We start from the raw sequence: 17637 nt of genomic DNA, 5'->3' as shown, positions 1-17637 counted from the left end.
TATATATATATATATATATATATGTGTGTAAGTGTTGAGTGACCTATGACATCATGTGTACAAGATCATGTCTAGTTTCAAAACAACAGAAGAAGTATTTTTTATTTACAAGAGGGTTATCTGAAAGTTATTTGATTGTAGTGTAGCTAAAATCAATATCAAATAGACTTGGCGATCCCTAAGAAAGCTCTGGTGACTCCCAGATTGGGAAATCCTGCCATAAACTATTCAAGGAAGCCTATAATAGCCTGGGCAGGTATTCGAACTTCAGAAGTAGAACATCTAAATTATAGGAAGGACAGAAACCACTCCATTTCCGGGAAAGTTTCCCTTGGAATCAGCTGTGAATAATCAATGCCACATAGAAAAGCAGGCCATTACTCTGAGTGGCATAGAGAGAGATCCCATTTAGTGATTCATTAGTCACCCCACACAGAGAAAAACAGCTCTGAACTCAAAGATGCCACCAATAAAATGGCAACGCAAGAGGTCGAGTGAGTTAATATAGGAGTATAATGGCGCATTACAGACCACAGACATTTCTCTGTCCTTACATCGTTTGTGCTATTTGCAAAGTACATCAAACAGTTCCAGAAAATCTGGTATTTTCATTGAACAGTTAGTTAACTGTCCAAATTCAATACAGTAAATGTATGCAATGATGTGATTAATGTGTTTATGAATTTACCTTTGACTTTAGAAATCTTGTATTTTGGCACACAGCAGCAGTAAGAACTAAGCTAAGGCCACTCCACCCTGTCCATGCATTAGTGCTGAAAGGAAGGAAGTAAGTGTGCACATGCAAGATACAAAAATAGCCACTTTTTACAAGGGAAGCCAGAATGAGTGCACCAATTACAGATGCATCTCTCTGGTGAGCATTGCTGGCAAATCTATATCCAAATGCAATATATATATATATATATATATATATTTAAATGTGCCTAATTTTTTAAAACTAATTACATATATTTATACACATATTGTGTAAAATAAAGGTTTACCTAATTTCGGGTACATTGATATACATACACATTGCCAACACTAAACTGTACTATAAAATATAAACTACCATTCAAAAAGATTGGAGTCAGAAGATTTTTTTATATTTTTGCATAAACAAGTATTTTATGCTCACCAAGGCTGCATTTATTTGATCAAAAATACAGTCAAAACAGTAATATTGTGAAATATTATTACAATTTTTTTGATGACCAGAACAGATTCTTTGATGAATAGAAAGTTTAAATGAACAGCATTTATTTCCAAAATAAATTTTTGTAATAATGTAACTTTACTGTCACTTGTGATCAATTTAATGCATCCTTGCTGAATAATAGTATTCATTTCTTTCAAAAACCCCAAACCTTTGAATGGTAGAATATATGTACACATAGCAAGAGCCCATATAATTTGTATTAAAACTGACTAATACAAAGAGGCTAGAGGCTTCCCTATCTAGGGTCCAGTGTCAACGAAACGCATTATTCTAACCACAGAGTCTACTGTTCATGCATGTCACTGGAAGAAGGATGGGCGTATACCCAAATATCTTCTCTATCCACATTCAGCAGACAAGCTGTTGGCAAAAGTCTGAAAGCACAACATGGGAGCCGGCAGGAACACTGTGCAGTCACCCACCAGGACACAAGCCACAGATGTGGAAAGTGTGTCACTCCCACACTTTATGCTCACCAAGGCTGCATTTATTTGATCAAAAATACAGTCAAAACAGTAATATTGTGAAATATTATTACAATTTTTTTGATGACCAGAACAGATTCTTTGATGAATAGAAAGTTTAAATGAACAGCATTTATTTCCAAAATAAATTTTTGTAATAATGTAACTTTACTGTCACTTGTGATCAATTTAATGCATCCTTGCTGAATAATAGTATTCATTTCTTTCAAAAACCCCAAACCTTTGAATGGTAGAATATATGTACACATAGCAAGAGCCCATATAATTTGTATTAAAACTGACTAATACAAAGAGGCTAGAGGCTTCCCTATCTAGGGTCCAGTGTCAACGAAACGAACAAACGCATTATTCTAACCACAGAGTCTACTGTTCATGCATGTCACTGGAAGAAGGATGGGCGTATACCCAAATATCTTCTCTATCCACATTCAGCAGACAAGCTGTTGGCAAAAGTCTGAAAGCACAACATGGGAGCCGGCAGGAACACTGTGCAGTCACCCACCAGGACACAAGCCACAGATGTGGAAAGTGTGTCACTCCCACACTGATCTTATTAGCCGCAGCTAACACTGCTCCAGACTCAACAAGACCACCTACAGCACACAGCGCATGGTCCACATCTGACTATAGACAGCTTGCTAAGGGAACTTTCAACATTACGCATAAAAAAATATATAATTTCAGGAGAAAAAAAAGTTCCTTGTTTCTTCTTTATGGTTTGGAAAACCTGTCAAAATTTGGTATATAAATAGTAGCACAGGACAGTGCTGGTGGCAGCTTTCAGACGGCATCTAAACGTTCTGGGGTTGCTTGGCCGGCGTCCATAACAAGTGGAGCACTGGGTGTGTTTATCCTCTGAGGGCCCTTATCTGAGGTTTACTTGCATGCTGAGTCTAAGTGGTATGACTTTGTATCCTTTGTAATTCATCAAAGTGCATGCCTTTCTATTTACAGGCAGTAAAAGAAAATAATAACACGAATCCAGGAGAAAATCTGAATGATTATGAAATTAAAAACTACAAGAGATCACACATTTGAAGAAATAACTCATTCTCCTTCCTTACTTTCTAGTCATTTGTAAACAAGGACGAGCATACATAAATCCAAATGTCCTAATGGTTTTGTGAAACATTTAATCTGATACTAATGTCTTTTTTCTTTCTTACTATGTGCAGTTCATTCACCTGACACTGTGGAGCATGGGATACATGTGATTTGATCTAGAAACATGTGGCTCTGATGAATGCCGCTCTGTCTATGATAATGATGTTTTATCCTCTTTGCTAAACTATTTTCATTCAGCATTGCTAATTCAATATCAATTCTTGAAAGCACCATTATGTTTTTGCTCTGAGAAAGAGAAAATGCCTTGACCAGGCCCATTCTCACGTTCTAAGGTTCACATCTTTTAAAGGGATGCTCATCCCAAAAATAAAAGTCCTGTCATTATTTACTCACACTAATGTTGTTAAAAAACTTTTTTTAAAAAGACTTTCTTTCAGCAGTTGAATACAAAGGAGGATGGAAAAGAGAGGATTTTTGCCGTAGTATGCACAAAACAAAATTAAATTAAATTAAATTAATAGATTGCAAGGTTCCAAATAATAAGGTAGACATTTTGGGACCAATTGCTGGTTAGTAGTTTATTTTTCCTATCATTTAAAAAAATAAATACATTCACAATATTTAATATTTCACAAAATGAATCAGAGAAAATGGTCATGTTTCTTTTTCCATACAATGAAAGTTAATGATGACCAGGTACTGTCAAGCATCAAGATTGTCAATGACTAAAATTCTTCCTTTTTGCTGTTGTTTTCAAGCAATAAACATCAAATTAATTAGACAGTTTAATAAAATAAAAATATTTTATATAGTTAAAAAACAATACTTGTAAAAACTTAAAAAATTGTTTTTTAAAAAATAAAATACAATAAAAAAAAATTCTGTAAATTGTAGTTTGAACCTCAACAAGTACAGTACAACACTCCCAAGGAATTACCTTTGACAACCTGTACTGATATATTACAGTGCAGCATGCCATATTTTGAAGTTTAGAGGCAGTATGTGTGTGTTTTTTATTAATATTTTTATTCAGCAAGGATGCATTGCACTGAAGACTGGAGTAATGACTTCTGAAAATTCATATTAAATTGTAATAATATTTCAAAACATTACTGTTTTTACTGTATTTTTGATCAAATAATTTTTTTCCCAAATTATTTATAAAAATCTTACCAACCCCAAACTTTTGAACGCTAGTATATGCATTTCCTTTTGTGTCTGCTGTATCTAAAATCATACATGTCTCTTGAAAATGTAATCCAGTTAGCATGATGTGCTGTTGGCATAATATAGTGTAGACACAGTAAGCAAGTGGAATCATACAGTGCAGAAGAGCAGAAATCTAGGGTTACAGTACACCATGCTGCCTCATGGATAAGGTCATATGAACGACCTAGATTGATTGGAGTGTTTATATACTTTGGTATAGAGTGACAGATGCGTCCTAGGGAATCCTTCTAAGAGTGAACCCCTGAAGCAAACCCAGGGAAACATGAGTGCAATGTAACTCATATTTAACTCACACTATGCCTATATATGTGGCATATTTCCACTTGATACTTATTAGTGTTTGCTATTGATAATACATAGCGTGAGGGATCTAAATGTACTCCAAAGTATTAAACTTAAGCATGTGTTAATAATGTCATCTCACACCATTTGTGCTATAGGCTAGTCAAGAATGAGATCATTCGTAATATGTAAAAAAATAAATAAACCTAAATAAATAAAAAATAATAAAATGCCCAAAAGCATTTAAATTACATTAGTTGTAAACAGAAAAACTGTAAAATGCAACAACTTTTTTTTTTTAAGTATTAAAAATGTAAAATAGTAACACTGCAATATATTACAGACAGTTTCTGAAAACTCTGAAATTCTGAATTCTGAAGTTTGTTTTCTAAGAGACTATTGTCAAAGTACAAGAGAACCCAATGTGAAACAACACAGATCAATGAAATCCATGTTGAATTAGTCTCTACATGAGATAAACGTGACTGAGTTCAGCATAACAGGATGGTTGTAGGGGACAACTGCTGCTGGAAGGTATTAAAGCATCTAGAAAGAGAGAGAGGAAATTTATTATTAATATATTTCAATTAAGTGCTGTTAAGTGTTTCCACAAAAAATATTAAGCAGTACTACAGTTTTCAACATTGATAATAATAAGAAATGTTACCAAATCAGCATATTAAAATGTTATTCCATCACAGGACTAAATTACATTTGAATATATATATTAAACAGTTCATTCATAACATTACTGTTTTTACTGTATTTTTGATCAAATCAATGCAGCCTTGATGAGCATAAGAGTAACAACCCCAAATATTATTCAATAAATAATATATGTTTTATATTCAAATGTATTTAAATATTTAAATACGTGGATGAAACAGTCTGAAAATCTTATATCAAAATGATCACAGTTATCAATTAAATCATGTTATTGTTAAAATGTGCTGGAAATGTTCAAAAACTACATTGTAACAAATTATTTTTATTTTATTATTCAGTTTTCTACTTAAAAAAATGACATTTAATTTAATGTTACTTGCCCTTTTTTGTGAAATTTACTAGCAATTTCTAAGTCAAAAAAGTTTCATTGTCAGTATTTCATTGTCACATGAGACATTTTCGTGACACATACTAGATGTAAGTGGCTGACCACTTGTGATCGGACCACCATATGCATCTTAATAACAGCTGTTCATAGCGTACATACAAAAGGCGTTATGTAAAAGTGGAGAAACACCTTATGGCTCATTTGCATGTAAGAAGACAACAGCTTATCAACCACAGCCGTTTACAATAGAACAAAGCTTTAACGTCTTCATATGAGGATTCAAATGAGGTGGCAAACCAGCTGCAACAGGTCTAGGTTGGCTGCAAAACAAAGGAATCCTCAAAGGGAGTCAGGACTTCCCCCTTTTAGTGAGTCGCCGTGGTGGCTTTGCCGGAATGTCTCACGGCAACGCAGTCATCCCATAAATCCCTGATACCTCATACACTGTACCAGCCGCAGTAATTACAACTTCCCCATTAAAACAATGAAACCGTTCGCCTGATGAAGACAAGGGGAGGCTCACGAGCAAGGGGATCCTACAAGCTTCCCCCGAGTTTCTCTGACTCCTAAACAAAATGCTGGCAGAGTAGAGCTCACCCATGAAGTTCCTAATCGTCTCTTATAAAAGCCCCAGCCCACCCTGATTCTGGGCAGTGGGCTTTTATAGATAACACCTATTGCAGAGGTTGCTATATGAGGCGTACATGCGGGTGGTTCTACGTCTTTGATCTCCGCTATGCGTGCTTTGTTATACCTCCAATGAAAGAATTCATTATTTGTACGATCACTCCTTCATCTTTATATATGTTTCCCATGCGGCCCTTTATGGCCATTATTTCACTAATGTAGTAAACAGACACACATGCACTTCAATTACACACCTTGAATGCATTAGGGAAATATTTTGTGTTGTGTTCGCGGTGGCAACCGGCTATGTAAAGGTTACCTATGCTTTCTAACATGAATCGAGGAGGCTCTACTATCTCAGTTTAACACAAATGTTCTGCGTATAATAAATTCTTTGCTTGCCAAAGTCAATAAACAATGAAACTGTTCATGTTTAGGAGTGCAAGGGAGAAAAACACCGAAAGTGAAAAAAATAGCTCAAGTGGATTTGTGTACCTGTTGGAAGTGTTTAAGCTTTTTTTTTACATTTTATTATTATGAGCAGGTCATTGATTCTCCCTTTCCTTGATATTCCACTATTTTCAAGGGCAACTAACAATAAAATATCATAAATTTACTCTGTTGAGAAGAAAGTAGTGTTGTATTTTACTCAGATAAATATTAATAATAAATAATAGCAATGTCTAATTAATAGCAACTGTTTGGAGTCCAGAAAGCTGTAAAAAATTACATTAAAAAAGTTATATTTTCATCATTTCAATTCAAATCTAGTACCTTTGTTTGGGGTATATTTTTGGCTGCTAGGGTGTTAAGGTGCGGTCAAATTTATTGTTTTGTGGGTGTAATCCATTAATTTCAATAGGAATCCAATGGATTGGGAACTTTTCATGAGGACAAAAGGTTTTCCCACACAGATTTCGTATCGGGTTCAGCTGGTCATGAAAATTGTCTGCGTTGACTAACAGAAAGCTGTTTGGTTTGAAAGTGACTTCTATGTGAACTGTAATTCCTACTTCACTACACTATTGACAACTAGGGATGTCAAAATGACTGAAAAACTAAATTCGAAATTTTTACTTAAATATGATTAAAATTCGAATTATATTAGAATTTAAAAGGCATAATTTCAGTTAGGGGGAAAAAAAAGCTTTTGGCTTCTCTCTTGAGGCCACAAGAGGCGCATCGAGCATAAATATTATGCACGTTTCTTCAAAGAGTAATAAAATAACACGACTATCTTTGAAAAAAGTGCATAATGTTTAAAATAATATTTATAAACCATATATAATTAATAAAGTTGCTTAAACAATTAGAAAAAAAACAGCACCATGCATGTGTATTTAATACAAAGGGCCGAAAACCAATCACAAAAGTAGGCTACTTTCTTCATTTAAAAACATGAGATACAGTGGGATGGGGAAAAACCGCCATAAAGTCTTGAGACATGTTTTTTAAAAGTTGAACTTACATTAATTTTACATGGCTTTCTAAACATGCCGCTCTCTGCGAGACGCGAGTGCAATGCTGACAGATGTCCCTCTAGAAAATTGGATAAATATGCGTTCTGTGTGAACGGCTTGGTTTCAGTTTTGACGTAAACAACATCTTCTCCACATTGATGCTCTCGTTTTCCGCAATATATTGAATGAACAACGTAGCAGCGCCGCATCTAGTGGGTTCAACTGGATAAGCTAACAAAAGCATTAAAATGCAATGATACTTACATCGTCGTCGCATTTCGTGCGCCACTGATAAGACTGCCTGACGGCTTACGCAGACCTAAAATTAGAATGCAAAACGTTTAATTCTACGAATATTCGAAATTCTAATTTATTTTTTAACAGCCCTATTGACAACAGACAATTTTTGCACATGACATTTTGTTAATGTGTCCACACCTTTTTGGGGCATTATTTAATATTATATAATCTAGTTGAATGGTTGCTAGGTGGTTTCTTAATAGCCTAATGTCAAAATAGCCCAGCCGAAAGTCTCTATTATATTACATTTCCATTTCCAGCACAATATACAGCGGCACCCTGAATTCAGACACTTCCCATGACACATAAGCAAGTCTCTCCAGGCCATGTCTGCTGATAAACTCCTCTAGCTCTCAAACCACAAAGAACTGGAATAATCTGGTTCCAACTGCTCAAGTACAGTCAGACACACACAGGCGGATATCTGAGGCTAACATAAGCCGGTGCACCAAGCAGCCTCTGATGCACAGTAACAACAAGGTTATAGGGCAGAGAGTGTGAAATAATTAATAAAAGAGAAAGATAAACTCCAGAGACGTAAACCAAAGGCTGCAAGGTGCAGAATGAGAAACAGAAGGAGATCAGGTTCTGTATGATCATGTGACTGACAGGAAACGAGAGCGGTGATCTTGATGTTGAACTGTTGAAGTTCTTAATACGATACACACTGGTGTGATGACAGATCTACAGATGCTCTAGTGCATTGGAATTTCACTGTGCCACCTTTGTGCTGGGTATGAGTGTCTGGCATCCACCAGAGCATATAGTCATTAACACTTTTTCATAAATCCATAAATTGCATTCATTAATCTAGTTCTAGGTGAAGCGTGTAAAGTCTGCACAAGTTTCCCTATTTGAGGACACTCCGCCTGCCTGCCATTGGTCAGCCAAACAGGTAGTCATGCCTCATAATCGCACCATTGGTTGAATCATTGTTGCAAAGCTGGGCTGGTCAGGATTCTCAAACAAACAAAGTCATGTTTTGAAACCACCAGTGTTTACAATTTTCTGGGAAAATCAACCTACGAATGATTTACTTACAGATAAGCTGGGATAGGAGAAAGTATTTTAACATAGAAAAAATACACACTTCACCTTTAATCAAGTTATTTGGTTGAATAACTTTAGTGTAAAGTTGAATTTACATTAGCATTTATAAGAATTATATAAATGTCAAAATTTGTATCTCTTCAAACTTCCTCACACATAGACTGAATTAAAATAATTTGGCATTATAATTTTTTTCTTAAATTGGAGTTTAAGTAGATTTTTCTAATTGTTTGGAATGGTAATTTTAATTATTATTTTGACACACATTTTGCCAAAAATGGTAACAAATTATAAAAATAATGAGAAATTACCAAATAAATAAAAAAAATAGAAATCAGACTCATCAATCTAATTTGTGATGGAGCCCCTAAGAGGACATTGTGATGGGAAAAAAAATTTGAGATGGAAGGAAAAATTATATTTCAGTGCTATGTTCTCTTGCCAAAGTATTGTGTTCCCCTAAGCGCTCTCTTGCAAAACATTTGCTTTCTCTTGCAAAACTGTTGCGTTCCCTCAAGAAACTTTTGAGTTTGCTCGCAAAAGCACTGAAATATAGTTTTTGCTCCCATCTCATATTATTTCCATCACAAAAGTTTTGTGCGCAAACACAAAACACTGAAATACAACTATAAAAATAAAAAAATTTAACTCACCCTGTCCATTTGAGTAGTAGATCCACCTCTCCTTGGTCTGCGCTGGAGAGCTGGGCTTCTTGTGGATGGCTTTCTCCATGATGCTGCTGGGATCCTGTCTGGGACCCTTCTTCAGCACCCGCGAACTGCGCTTTACGCTGCACACCACGATCACTACCAGCACCAGTAGAAGCAGCAGGACTATCATCCAAGGCAGGTGCTCATTGATGTCAAAGTGCTTGTGCGTGCTAGGCCTCGGCGCACCCCTGCGGATGGGCCGGTAACCCAAACCTTGAGCCTTGCCCTCAGACAGAGTTTCCATGGCCTGTTGGTTGGCAAGCTGGGGGTCTGGTGATAAGGAAAGCTTGTTTTGCAATTTAGGGAAGTCCTGAGTTGCAGCGATTAAGAGTCCGACATCCTCATCACTAGACTTGGAGGAAGATGTGGTTGTGGGAATGTCATCAGCGTCGAGGGCCGCATCTGTGCTACTGAGGACCGGCCCTGCTACATCCTGAATCTCTGCAGCTGGTGAAACTGAAGTGCTTGCTGTGTGCAGAGTGGATCATATAATTGCAGACAAAAACAGAGAGACAGAGAGAGAGAATTAAATATAGTCCTAAAGATGAGCTTAACCTAGACAACAAAACAGAAGGGAGAGTATCTAAAACTTTAATCCAGCATCAAGATGGTAGCTGATAGCAAAGTGGAGCTGTGCTGCTCATCCAACATAATCTCACATGGATTTCTCATTCTTAACTGTTCAGATTTGACCCCAAGAAACTAAAGTCAATGCAAACTGAGGAACCAGAAATAGTTTTCTTCTGAAAATAAGAGATAAGATAGAGGACTAATACTATTGACAATACTATGACTGCTTTGGTAAAACAACAATTTTTTTTTTTAACAATTTAGCATATTTTTACATATATACTACTGTTCAAGAGTTTGGGGTCAGTAAGTGTTTTTTTTTTTTTTTAAAGAAATTAATACTTATTAGCAAAGATGCATTAAATTAATCAAAATTGACAATAAAAACATTTGTTACAAAGGAACAAATCTTCTATTTCAAATAAATTAGATTTTGAACTCTCTATTCATCAAAGGATTATGAAAAAAAAATTATCATAGCTTCCACAAAAATATGAAGAAGCACAACTGTTTTCAACATTGATAATAATAATAAGAAATGTTTCTTGAGCACCAAATCAGCATATTAGAATGATTTCTGAAGGATCATGTGACACTGAAGACTGGAGTAATGATGCTGAAAATTCAGCTTTGCCGTCATAAATTATAACTTTTTAAACATTATGTTTTAAAATATATTCAAATAGAAAACCGTTATTTTAAACTTATTTCAAATATTTTACAATATTACTTATACAATACACAAACACAATATTTATTTATTTTTTTCAATCAAAAAACATTTATGCAGTCTTGTTGAGCACAAGAGTCTTCTTTTGAAAAACATTAAAATAATCTTACCAAGCAAAAAACTCTTAAATGGTGTGTAAATTAAAAGGCGTTAAATAATTTTCATGCATTTATTATTATCATTATTATTGCTATTATTATTAATAATAATATAATTATAATTATTATTATTTAAACAGTAAGCTATAAAAACACGCAGAAAATTTTCAAAAGCTATTGCTCATAAACAGCTACATCTGTACAGGCCTAAAAAGAGTCCTCTAAAGCATTGTTTCCCAACTTTTCTTTAGTCGCGGCACCTTTTGCAAATTTTAACAAATTTGTGGCACCCTACAAAATTAATTTTGTCACAATATTTGAAAAGCACGAGACGGTTTGATTTAAAACTTTGAATTGAATAAAAAAATGACAAGGAGACTAAGCAGTTAATAATAAAATAAGAATAAATAAAGAAATTACAAATGATAGCACAAATAAAAAAATAATGATAGGCCTACAAATGAAATAAATTGCTTTTTAGTTTTTCGGGTAGGTCTAACACACAGTAGGGCTATTAAGATTTTTTTTTTTTACCAATTATCCATATAATGTTTAATCCTAGAAAGCTATTATTATCAGAGGACACGTGAGCATAAAGGTTAGCAGATCAATGAATGAGAGGGCATTGTTACCAGAGCTGCCCGTTTACCACACCTTGTTACAACACAGTAGGGCTATTGCAAACAGAAACAATACTGTACTACATCGATGCAGAGCGTCACACCACGTGAAAGTGAAACCTGAGCGGTGAACTAATTTTCGGCAGCCGAAATTTCAGTGCATCTCTAATTATTGGCGACATCAGAAATGGATATTATATAATAGCTGCTTTTATGAACATTTTAGCAATTTAAAAATATTAAAAAAGGATTTTTTACACGGCACCCCTGCTCTCGACAGACGGCATACCAGGGTGTCGGGGCACCCCGGTTGGGAAACACTGCTCTAAAGAACATACACAAAAGCATCACATTCAACCACTGCTTTATTTAAACACCAAATTAGGGAAATTGATGAAGGGGTTGAGCAATCATGTTGAAAAGGGGGAGCTGTTAGTAACAACAGAATCAATGGATTAAAGCACTTGTACAACACACCAGGAGAATATAACTCTACCAAGGAAAGAAAACAAATTTCTATCTATCTATCTATCTATCTATCTATCTATCTATCTATCTATCTATCTGTCTGTCTATCTATCTATCTATCTGCCTGCCTGCCTGCCTGCCTGCCTGCCTGTCTGTCTGTCTGTCTGTCTGTCTGTCTATCTATCTATCTACTGTCAGTGCATCTAGTTAACTACGTGTACTCTATTCAGTAAGGAATAGCTCTACACTGAGCTTCTTCACTCTCACCTCTGTATGCTGACTCAGTGCTGGAAACCGTGGAAACGGAGGCCTCTCCAAGTAGGACATAGACCGAACTGGCTGGAGTTGGCCCACACACACTATCTGTCTCTTCTGTGCCTTTGATCAGCAGTGTTAAGCCCAGAGACGAGCAAACTGTGTGAGATCGGCACCTCAGAACATCTGATGCCACATCAGAGAAGGTGCCACGCTGACATGACCGGCAGCGCACATCCTCTGTCTCACTCCCTCGCTTTCGGACGCCCCACCCCGGTGGACATAATGTGTACCGCTGACACTTTCCACCCTGGGAGAAGCTGCCTGGCGGACACATGCACAACCGATCGGTGGTGGACGTGCAGGGAGTTTTCTCGACAAATGGGGCTTGGCAGCGTCTCTGACAGCGGTGGCACTGCTGAACACCATTCTCACCCCGGGTGAAGGTGCCGTCTGGACAGGGGCTGCATTCCCGTACACTGGCCTCTGTGCAGTGGGAGGACACGTAGGTGCCCGCCGGACACTTGTCGCACACCAGCTTGTTACCAGTGGTGGGGTCGATGTGATGGTAGTGTCGAGGAGACAAGGGCTTCTCTGTGGTCGGGCTGGGGGTCAGTGTGTGGGTTAAGACGTCACTGACCGCAGTGATCAGCAGCTAACAGCAATGAAAGAACAACAAGAAGACTGTTATGCAATGACAATACAAACAATCAAAACACACACTAAATGTCTATTTAGCATGAATGACCACTGCGTCATCGGTTTGTATTGTAAGAAGAGTATTTTAAAGAAAAAAAAAATGCTAGAAAGGAATCAAGTTCTTTAATTTGTTTGATGGCTACATACTCGTGTCTTTTCAACAACTACAAGACAAGTTTGACATTTCAAATGACATAATCACCCGTGGAAGAAAATTATCGCTAATTCAAGAAAATGAGCCATCAGTCATTTAAAGCTGTGATGAAATGGAAGTAGCGACAGATGTTTTCTTCCATGTTGTGACGTACATCCGTGCAAAATTAATTATTGGAAAAAAATGCAGGGTGGGGCAGGTTTATGTGGACAAAATGAGATAATTCTGTCATTTCACAGTAAAGTCAAGGTAAAAAAAGAAGAAGAAAGAAACATGAATGGATGAATGAACCCATTTAGAAAATTAATTTAATTAATTTCCATTTCATGCCAACTTTAAGCATTATCACTGCATTTAGGAAAATTTAGAAGAGTGATCACTGAAATTGAAGATTGTGCAAACCATTTTATTTGAAATAAGTCAAAGAAAACACTGTTTAAAACTGTTCATCATCTCCATTGTATCTTGGTCTTATTAAAATAAGGCACTATATAAATAAATAAATTAGACTCTCTATTTGGCTGCACTATTTGTAAAGACCCATTCACCTTTCTCAAAAGTTGCTTTGTCAAAAATGTATTTTACTTATGGACAAATGCATTTGTTTTATTTGGACTAACATATTTTTTCTTTGGGACAATACTTCTTTCAATTCATTATTGAAGGATATGGGAATAAAAAACAAGATCAAATTTCAAAGTCTCCTTTTTTCAATTTCATCAAATACCACTAAAAAAAACTGCAAAGTTTCACCACTCTACAGTGAAAAACGCTGATTTGCACTGTCCAAGATGAGTGTGAAGCTTTGTTTTTGTTGAGTTCAACTAAAGTCTGTAAATGAACATTATTATTATTACAATTGTTTCAATGTGTGTATTTACTTTTAGCCAATAAATAGGCTATTCATTGATAAAACAACAGTATGCTTATACTGTACCAAAAAATTGCTTATTGGGCTTAAAACATTTGATTGATTATATCGAAAAAGAGAAAAACGGAATATCACCACAACCATTACTGTAAGGTAATGAGCATTTTGAAAAAATCCCAAAGAGCACATTGACATCATAATATGGAGCAGATGAACTCAAGAACATTAGATTGTGACATCAAAATCACTGGCATTGGATCAACAAGCATGTAATCTTTAGCCAGCTATGTGAGCAGAAATGTAAGCAACTCATATTTCCTCTCTAAAGCACTATTCTGCATAATATTTACACAGTCTGCAACAAATCACCCATGCAAAAACACTTTACGGACCAACAACAGGGAACCCTGGAATGTGTTGACAGCACTCTCACAGCCCGGTGACCTTCAGAATAACTTTTAATGACAAGAAGCCTGTAAACACAGCCTCTCTAACGTTACTACAGCTTGAACGTGCCTCATTGAAAGCCAAATTCCGATCATAACAGTCTCCCTCTTTCCTCCGGCACATCCAGCAAAGCTGACTGCACAGCATGTTAACTGCATCTAATATTCTTTATGATGCTAGCCCACATTTTAATTCAGCACCTAAATGGGGCTTTGGCCACGACAGGCATCTTGGGCTCGGTACAAAAGTCGTCACCAAAAAATATGATGCTGGAAAGCACGGCACACAAGGGCCTCGCTGCATCATCAGTTTCGAAACACAAAGTTCTATTAACTGCTGATCATGAATCCCCTGGAGTTTTATAACAGTTCCTCAACAACAGACCGCACAGAAGACTAGTATAAAAGCGCAGGAGACTAATTTCCTTGCTATTACGGGGAGGGCTGAATCAAAACAAACATGACATTAATATTCTCCAGCAAACACATACTGACATTGCTGGGAAGCGCGGGACGATGCCAGAGCGTTTGGGCTCGGATGCACGTGTTGCTCTTCGTGAGGTGATGGGGATTGTTTTAGGAGGACAGACTGAACATGAATAGCGATTAGACAAAGCTGTGCTTTCCCAGCGGCCTTAGCTCTCGAAGAGGGCCAGCAGTGAGCTAACAGACAAGGGTTTGAAGTAGGGCAGCGAGGGAGACAACAGCAACTTCACTGATGACAGGACAATGTCTGTATCCTTAGTGTGCTACTAAAGCAAAAAAAATAAATAAAAAAAAAAAAGTGTTCACTGTTGTCTCACAAGTCGTTTTTTCTTTCAACTGGCTCTGGAAAGAGGAACGGACAACCTAAGATAAGAGGAACACTTTTTCACGCATCCTTGCTTTCGATAACCACAAGAAGGGACGTTACGTACAAAACAGTAAGACATGTTACAACTCCACCTTCACATCCCACCCTAAATAGTGTCTAGGTTAAAAGGGCACTTGTACGAAACCTAATTTGGACAATTTCATGAATGCTTATATAAATATGACTTATTATGAGAGTGTATTCACATTCTTGTCATCCATGTCGGTGTAATGTCTCGACATTCGAAAATATGCAGTTCTGGCAGCAATTCAAAATAAACCCTTAGCTGTGACTTTCAAAGTGCCACTTTCATAGAAACACATACAAAAAAACATTAATTCTAAGTGCTAAGGCATATATATTATTACCCAGAACAAGGCCATGTGAAACCACAAAAGCCTGTTAAACTTAATTAAGAATAAGGCTTACTCTTATCTTCTGTTTCTTAGAAAACAGATATTAACCGTAAAGCCTATTGTATTTAACGCATGAATTTCTAAAGCCTCTAAATTGTTAATATGATCAAACTTTGCTGAAAAAAGTGTTGTACACAATCTACTACATACCTTTTGTCATCTGTTAGAAAGTTTGTACTTTTTTTAGCAAGTAAAAGGCATTTTAGAATCATTCTAAAAACGTCCCCCTTCAGGTTATGGTGTCTTTTTGCTGTAAAATCTTTACAGATTTTTATTAAGTAAACATAAGAATAACTTCTTAATATTTCAAGATGAACATTTACTGGACTGAAGCAACTGATCATCCAATTTGAGAAAATCGCTTAAATGTAAGTATCAAACATGATACAACAATCTTTATTGCAATAAGACATAACTGAGAGATATACTGTAGATTGACATCTGATATTTATATGCATTTTACATTTTACAAGTAGTCTGTTATATCGTCATAAAGATACCATTGATTTACATTACAAGCTATTAGGATTTCATTGTACTTTTGGCAATATCAACTTCTACACCAAATTGGACAATTTTGCTCAATTTGGTGCTTCTGAATAAAACTGATATGCTTTTGAGTTTTTTTTTGCTTTTCTCCATATTCTCACTATATGAGCAATACAAGCCTGATGTATTAAATATGATAAAAAACATAAAACACATTTTTTTACATTTTAATATATATTTATTACAGATATAAGTCTTAGTAAATGGTTCTATTTTTGAATTTTTATGATTTTTCTGCCTATTATGTCATTCATGCCATCCGTCAGGCATTGCAAGGTTAATGTATTTACAGCTTGCAATGCTTGAATGCTGACCGAGTTGCTCTTATTAACCATCTCTCACATTTTGGAATGACTCATGGGGTTTCCTGACTAACCTGTGAGTAAATGGACTTGGCGTTTCACTACATGAGCTTGTAATCTGTGCATACAAACCTACATAACTTTACAATTATTTATACTTATTGAGTAATCATTGATGCAACTAAACATTGAATATGTGGGAGGACCAAATGTAAAATTGTCATAGAACAACCCCCTATTCTGGGGTGTGCCTTAGTGAATATGCCTATGAACTTCAGGATTGATTTGTTTATTGATTCTCAAGACAAACATAGCATGTAAATCGTCTCTAGGTTACGTATGTAACCATGGTTCCCCGAGGGAACGAGACGCTGCGTCGAGATTCGCTTTGGGAACGCCCTTGCGTGACCAACGACATCACGATGCCGAGCCGCCATCTGCCACAATTGAGCTAGTATTAACCAATCGTCAATATAATTGAGTATACGGATGCCCTGGAGTCGCAGTGGAGCCAGAGCAGCATCCACACACTTCGTGAAAGTGCGGGGTGAGAGTGACAGGCCGAAGGGAAGAACTCTATATTGGTATGCTTCGCCCCGAAAAGCAAACCTTAGGAACTTCCAGTGTTGAGGGAGGATGGAAACATGGAAATAAGCATCTCTGAGATCTATCGTAACAAACCAGTCCTCGGACTGGATCTGAGATACTATCTGCTTGATAGTGAGCATCTTGAACAGTAGCCGTTTGATATCGCGGTTCAGAAGATGGAGATCTAAGATCGGGCGCAACCCCCCCATCCTTCTTCGGAACGATGAAGTAACGGCTGTAGAACCCAGACGCAAGAGAGAGGAGGAACACGCTCTATGGCCCCCTTCCTCAAGAGAGTATCTACTTCTTGTTCAATTACCAGAGCCTGCTCGGGGCCCACTAGTGTGGGAATGACCCCGTTGAAACGAGGCGGACAAGAACCTAACTGGATTCTGTAGCCTCTCTCTACAATCTGCAGGACCCATTTTGAGACGTTTGGCAGAAATTTCCATGCTGCCAGAAAATTTTCTAAGGAAACCAGCCTCTCGAGTCTGGCCTCTGGTGTCATTAGAGGAGCCAGTTCGGTGCCCTGAAGC

General features: G+C 36.7%; 1 protein-coding gene across 1 annotated transcript in view; it reads right to left on the bottom strand.

Moving 5' to 3' along the window:
* The window catches only part of LOC107601460 (tumor necrosis factor receptor superfamily member 21-like), a 27826-nt gene that overhangs the window by 3954 nt on the left and 6235 nt on the right, over nt 1-17637 (bottom strand). Inside the window, exons 2-4 of the mRNA XM_016293644.1 lie at nt 12236-12878; nt 9426-9950; nt 8764-8770 (exon numbers count right to left, since the gene is read on the bottom strand). Coding sequence (XP_016149130.1) covers nt 8764-8770; nt 9426-9950; nt 12236-12878 — 1175 coding nt within the window. The remainder of the gene's footprint in view (nt 1-8763; nt 8771-9425; nt 9951-12235; nt 12879-17637) is intronic.

This window comes from Sinocyclocheilus grahami, unplaced genomic scaffold, assembly GCF_001515645.1.
Source record: "Sinocyclocheilus grahami isolate Dianchi unplaced genomic scaffold, SAMN03320097.WGS_v1.1 scaffold306.1, whole genome shotgun sequence".
Lineage (NCBI taxonomy): Eukaryota > Metazoa > Chordata > Actinopteri > Cypriniformes > Cyprinidae > Sinocyclocheilus > Sinocyclocheilus grahami.
The sequence above is the reverse complement of the archived record's forward strand: the minus strand, read 5'-3'. Positions and strand labels throughout refer to the sequence as shown.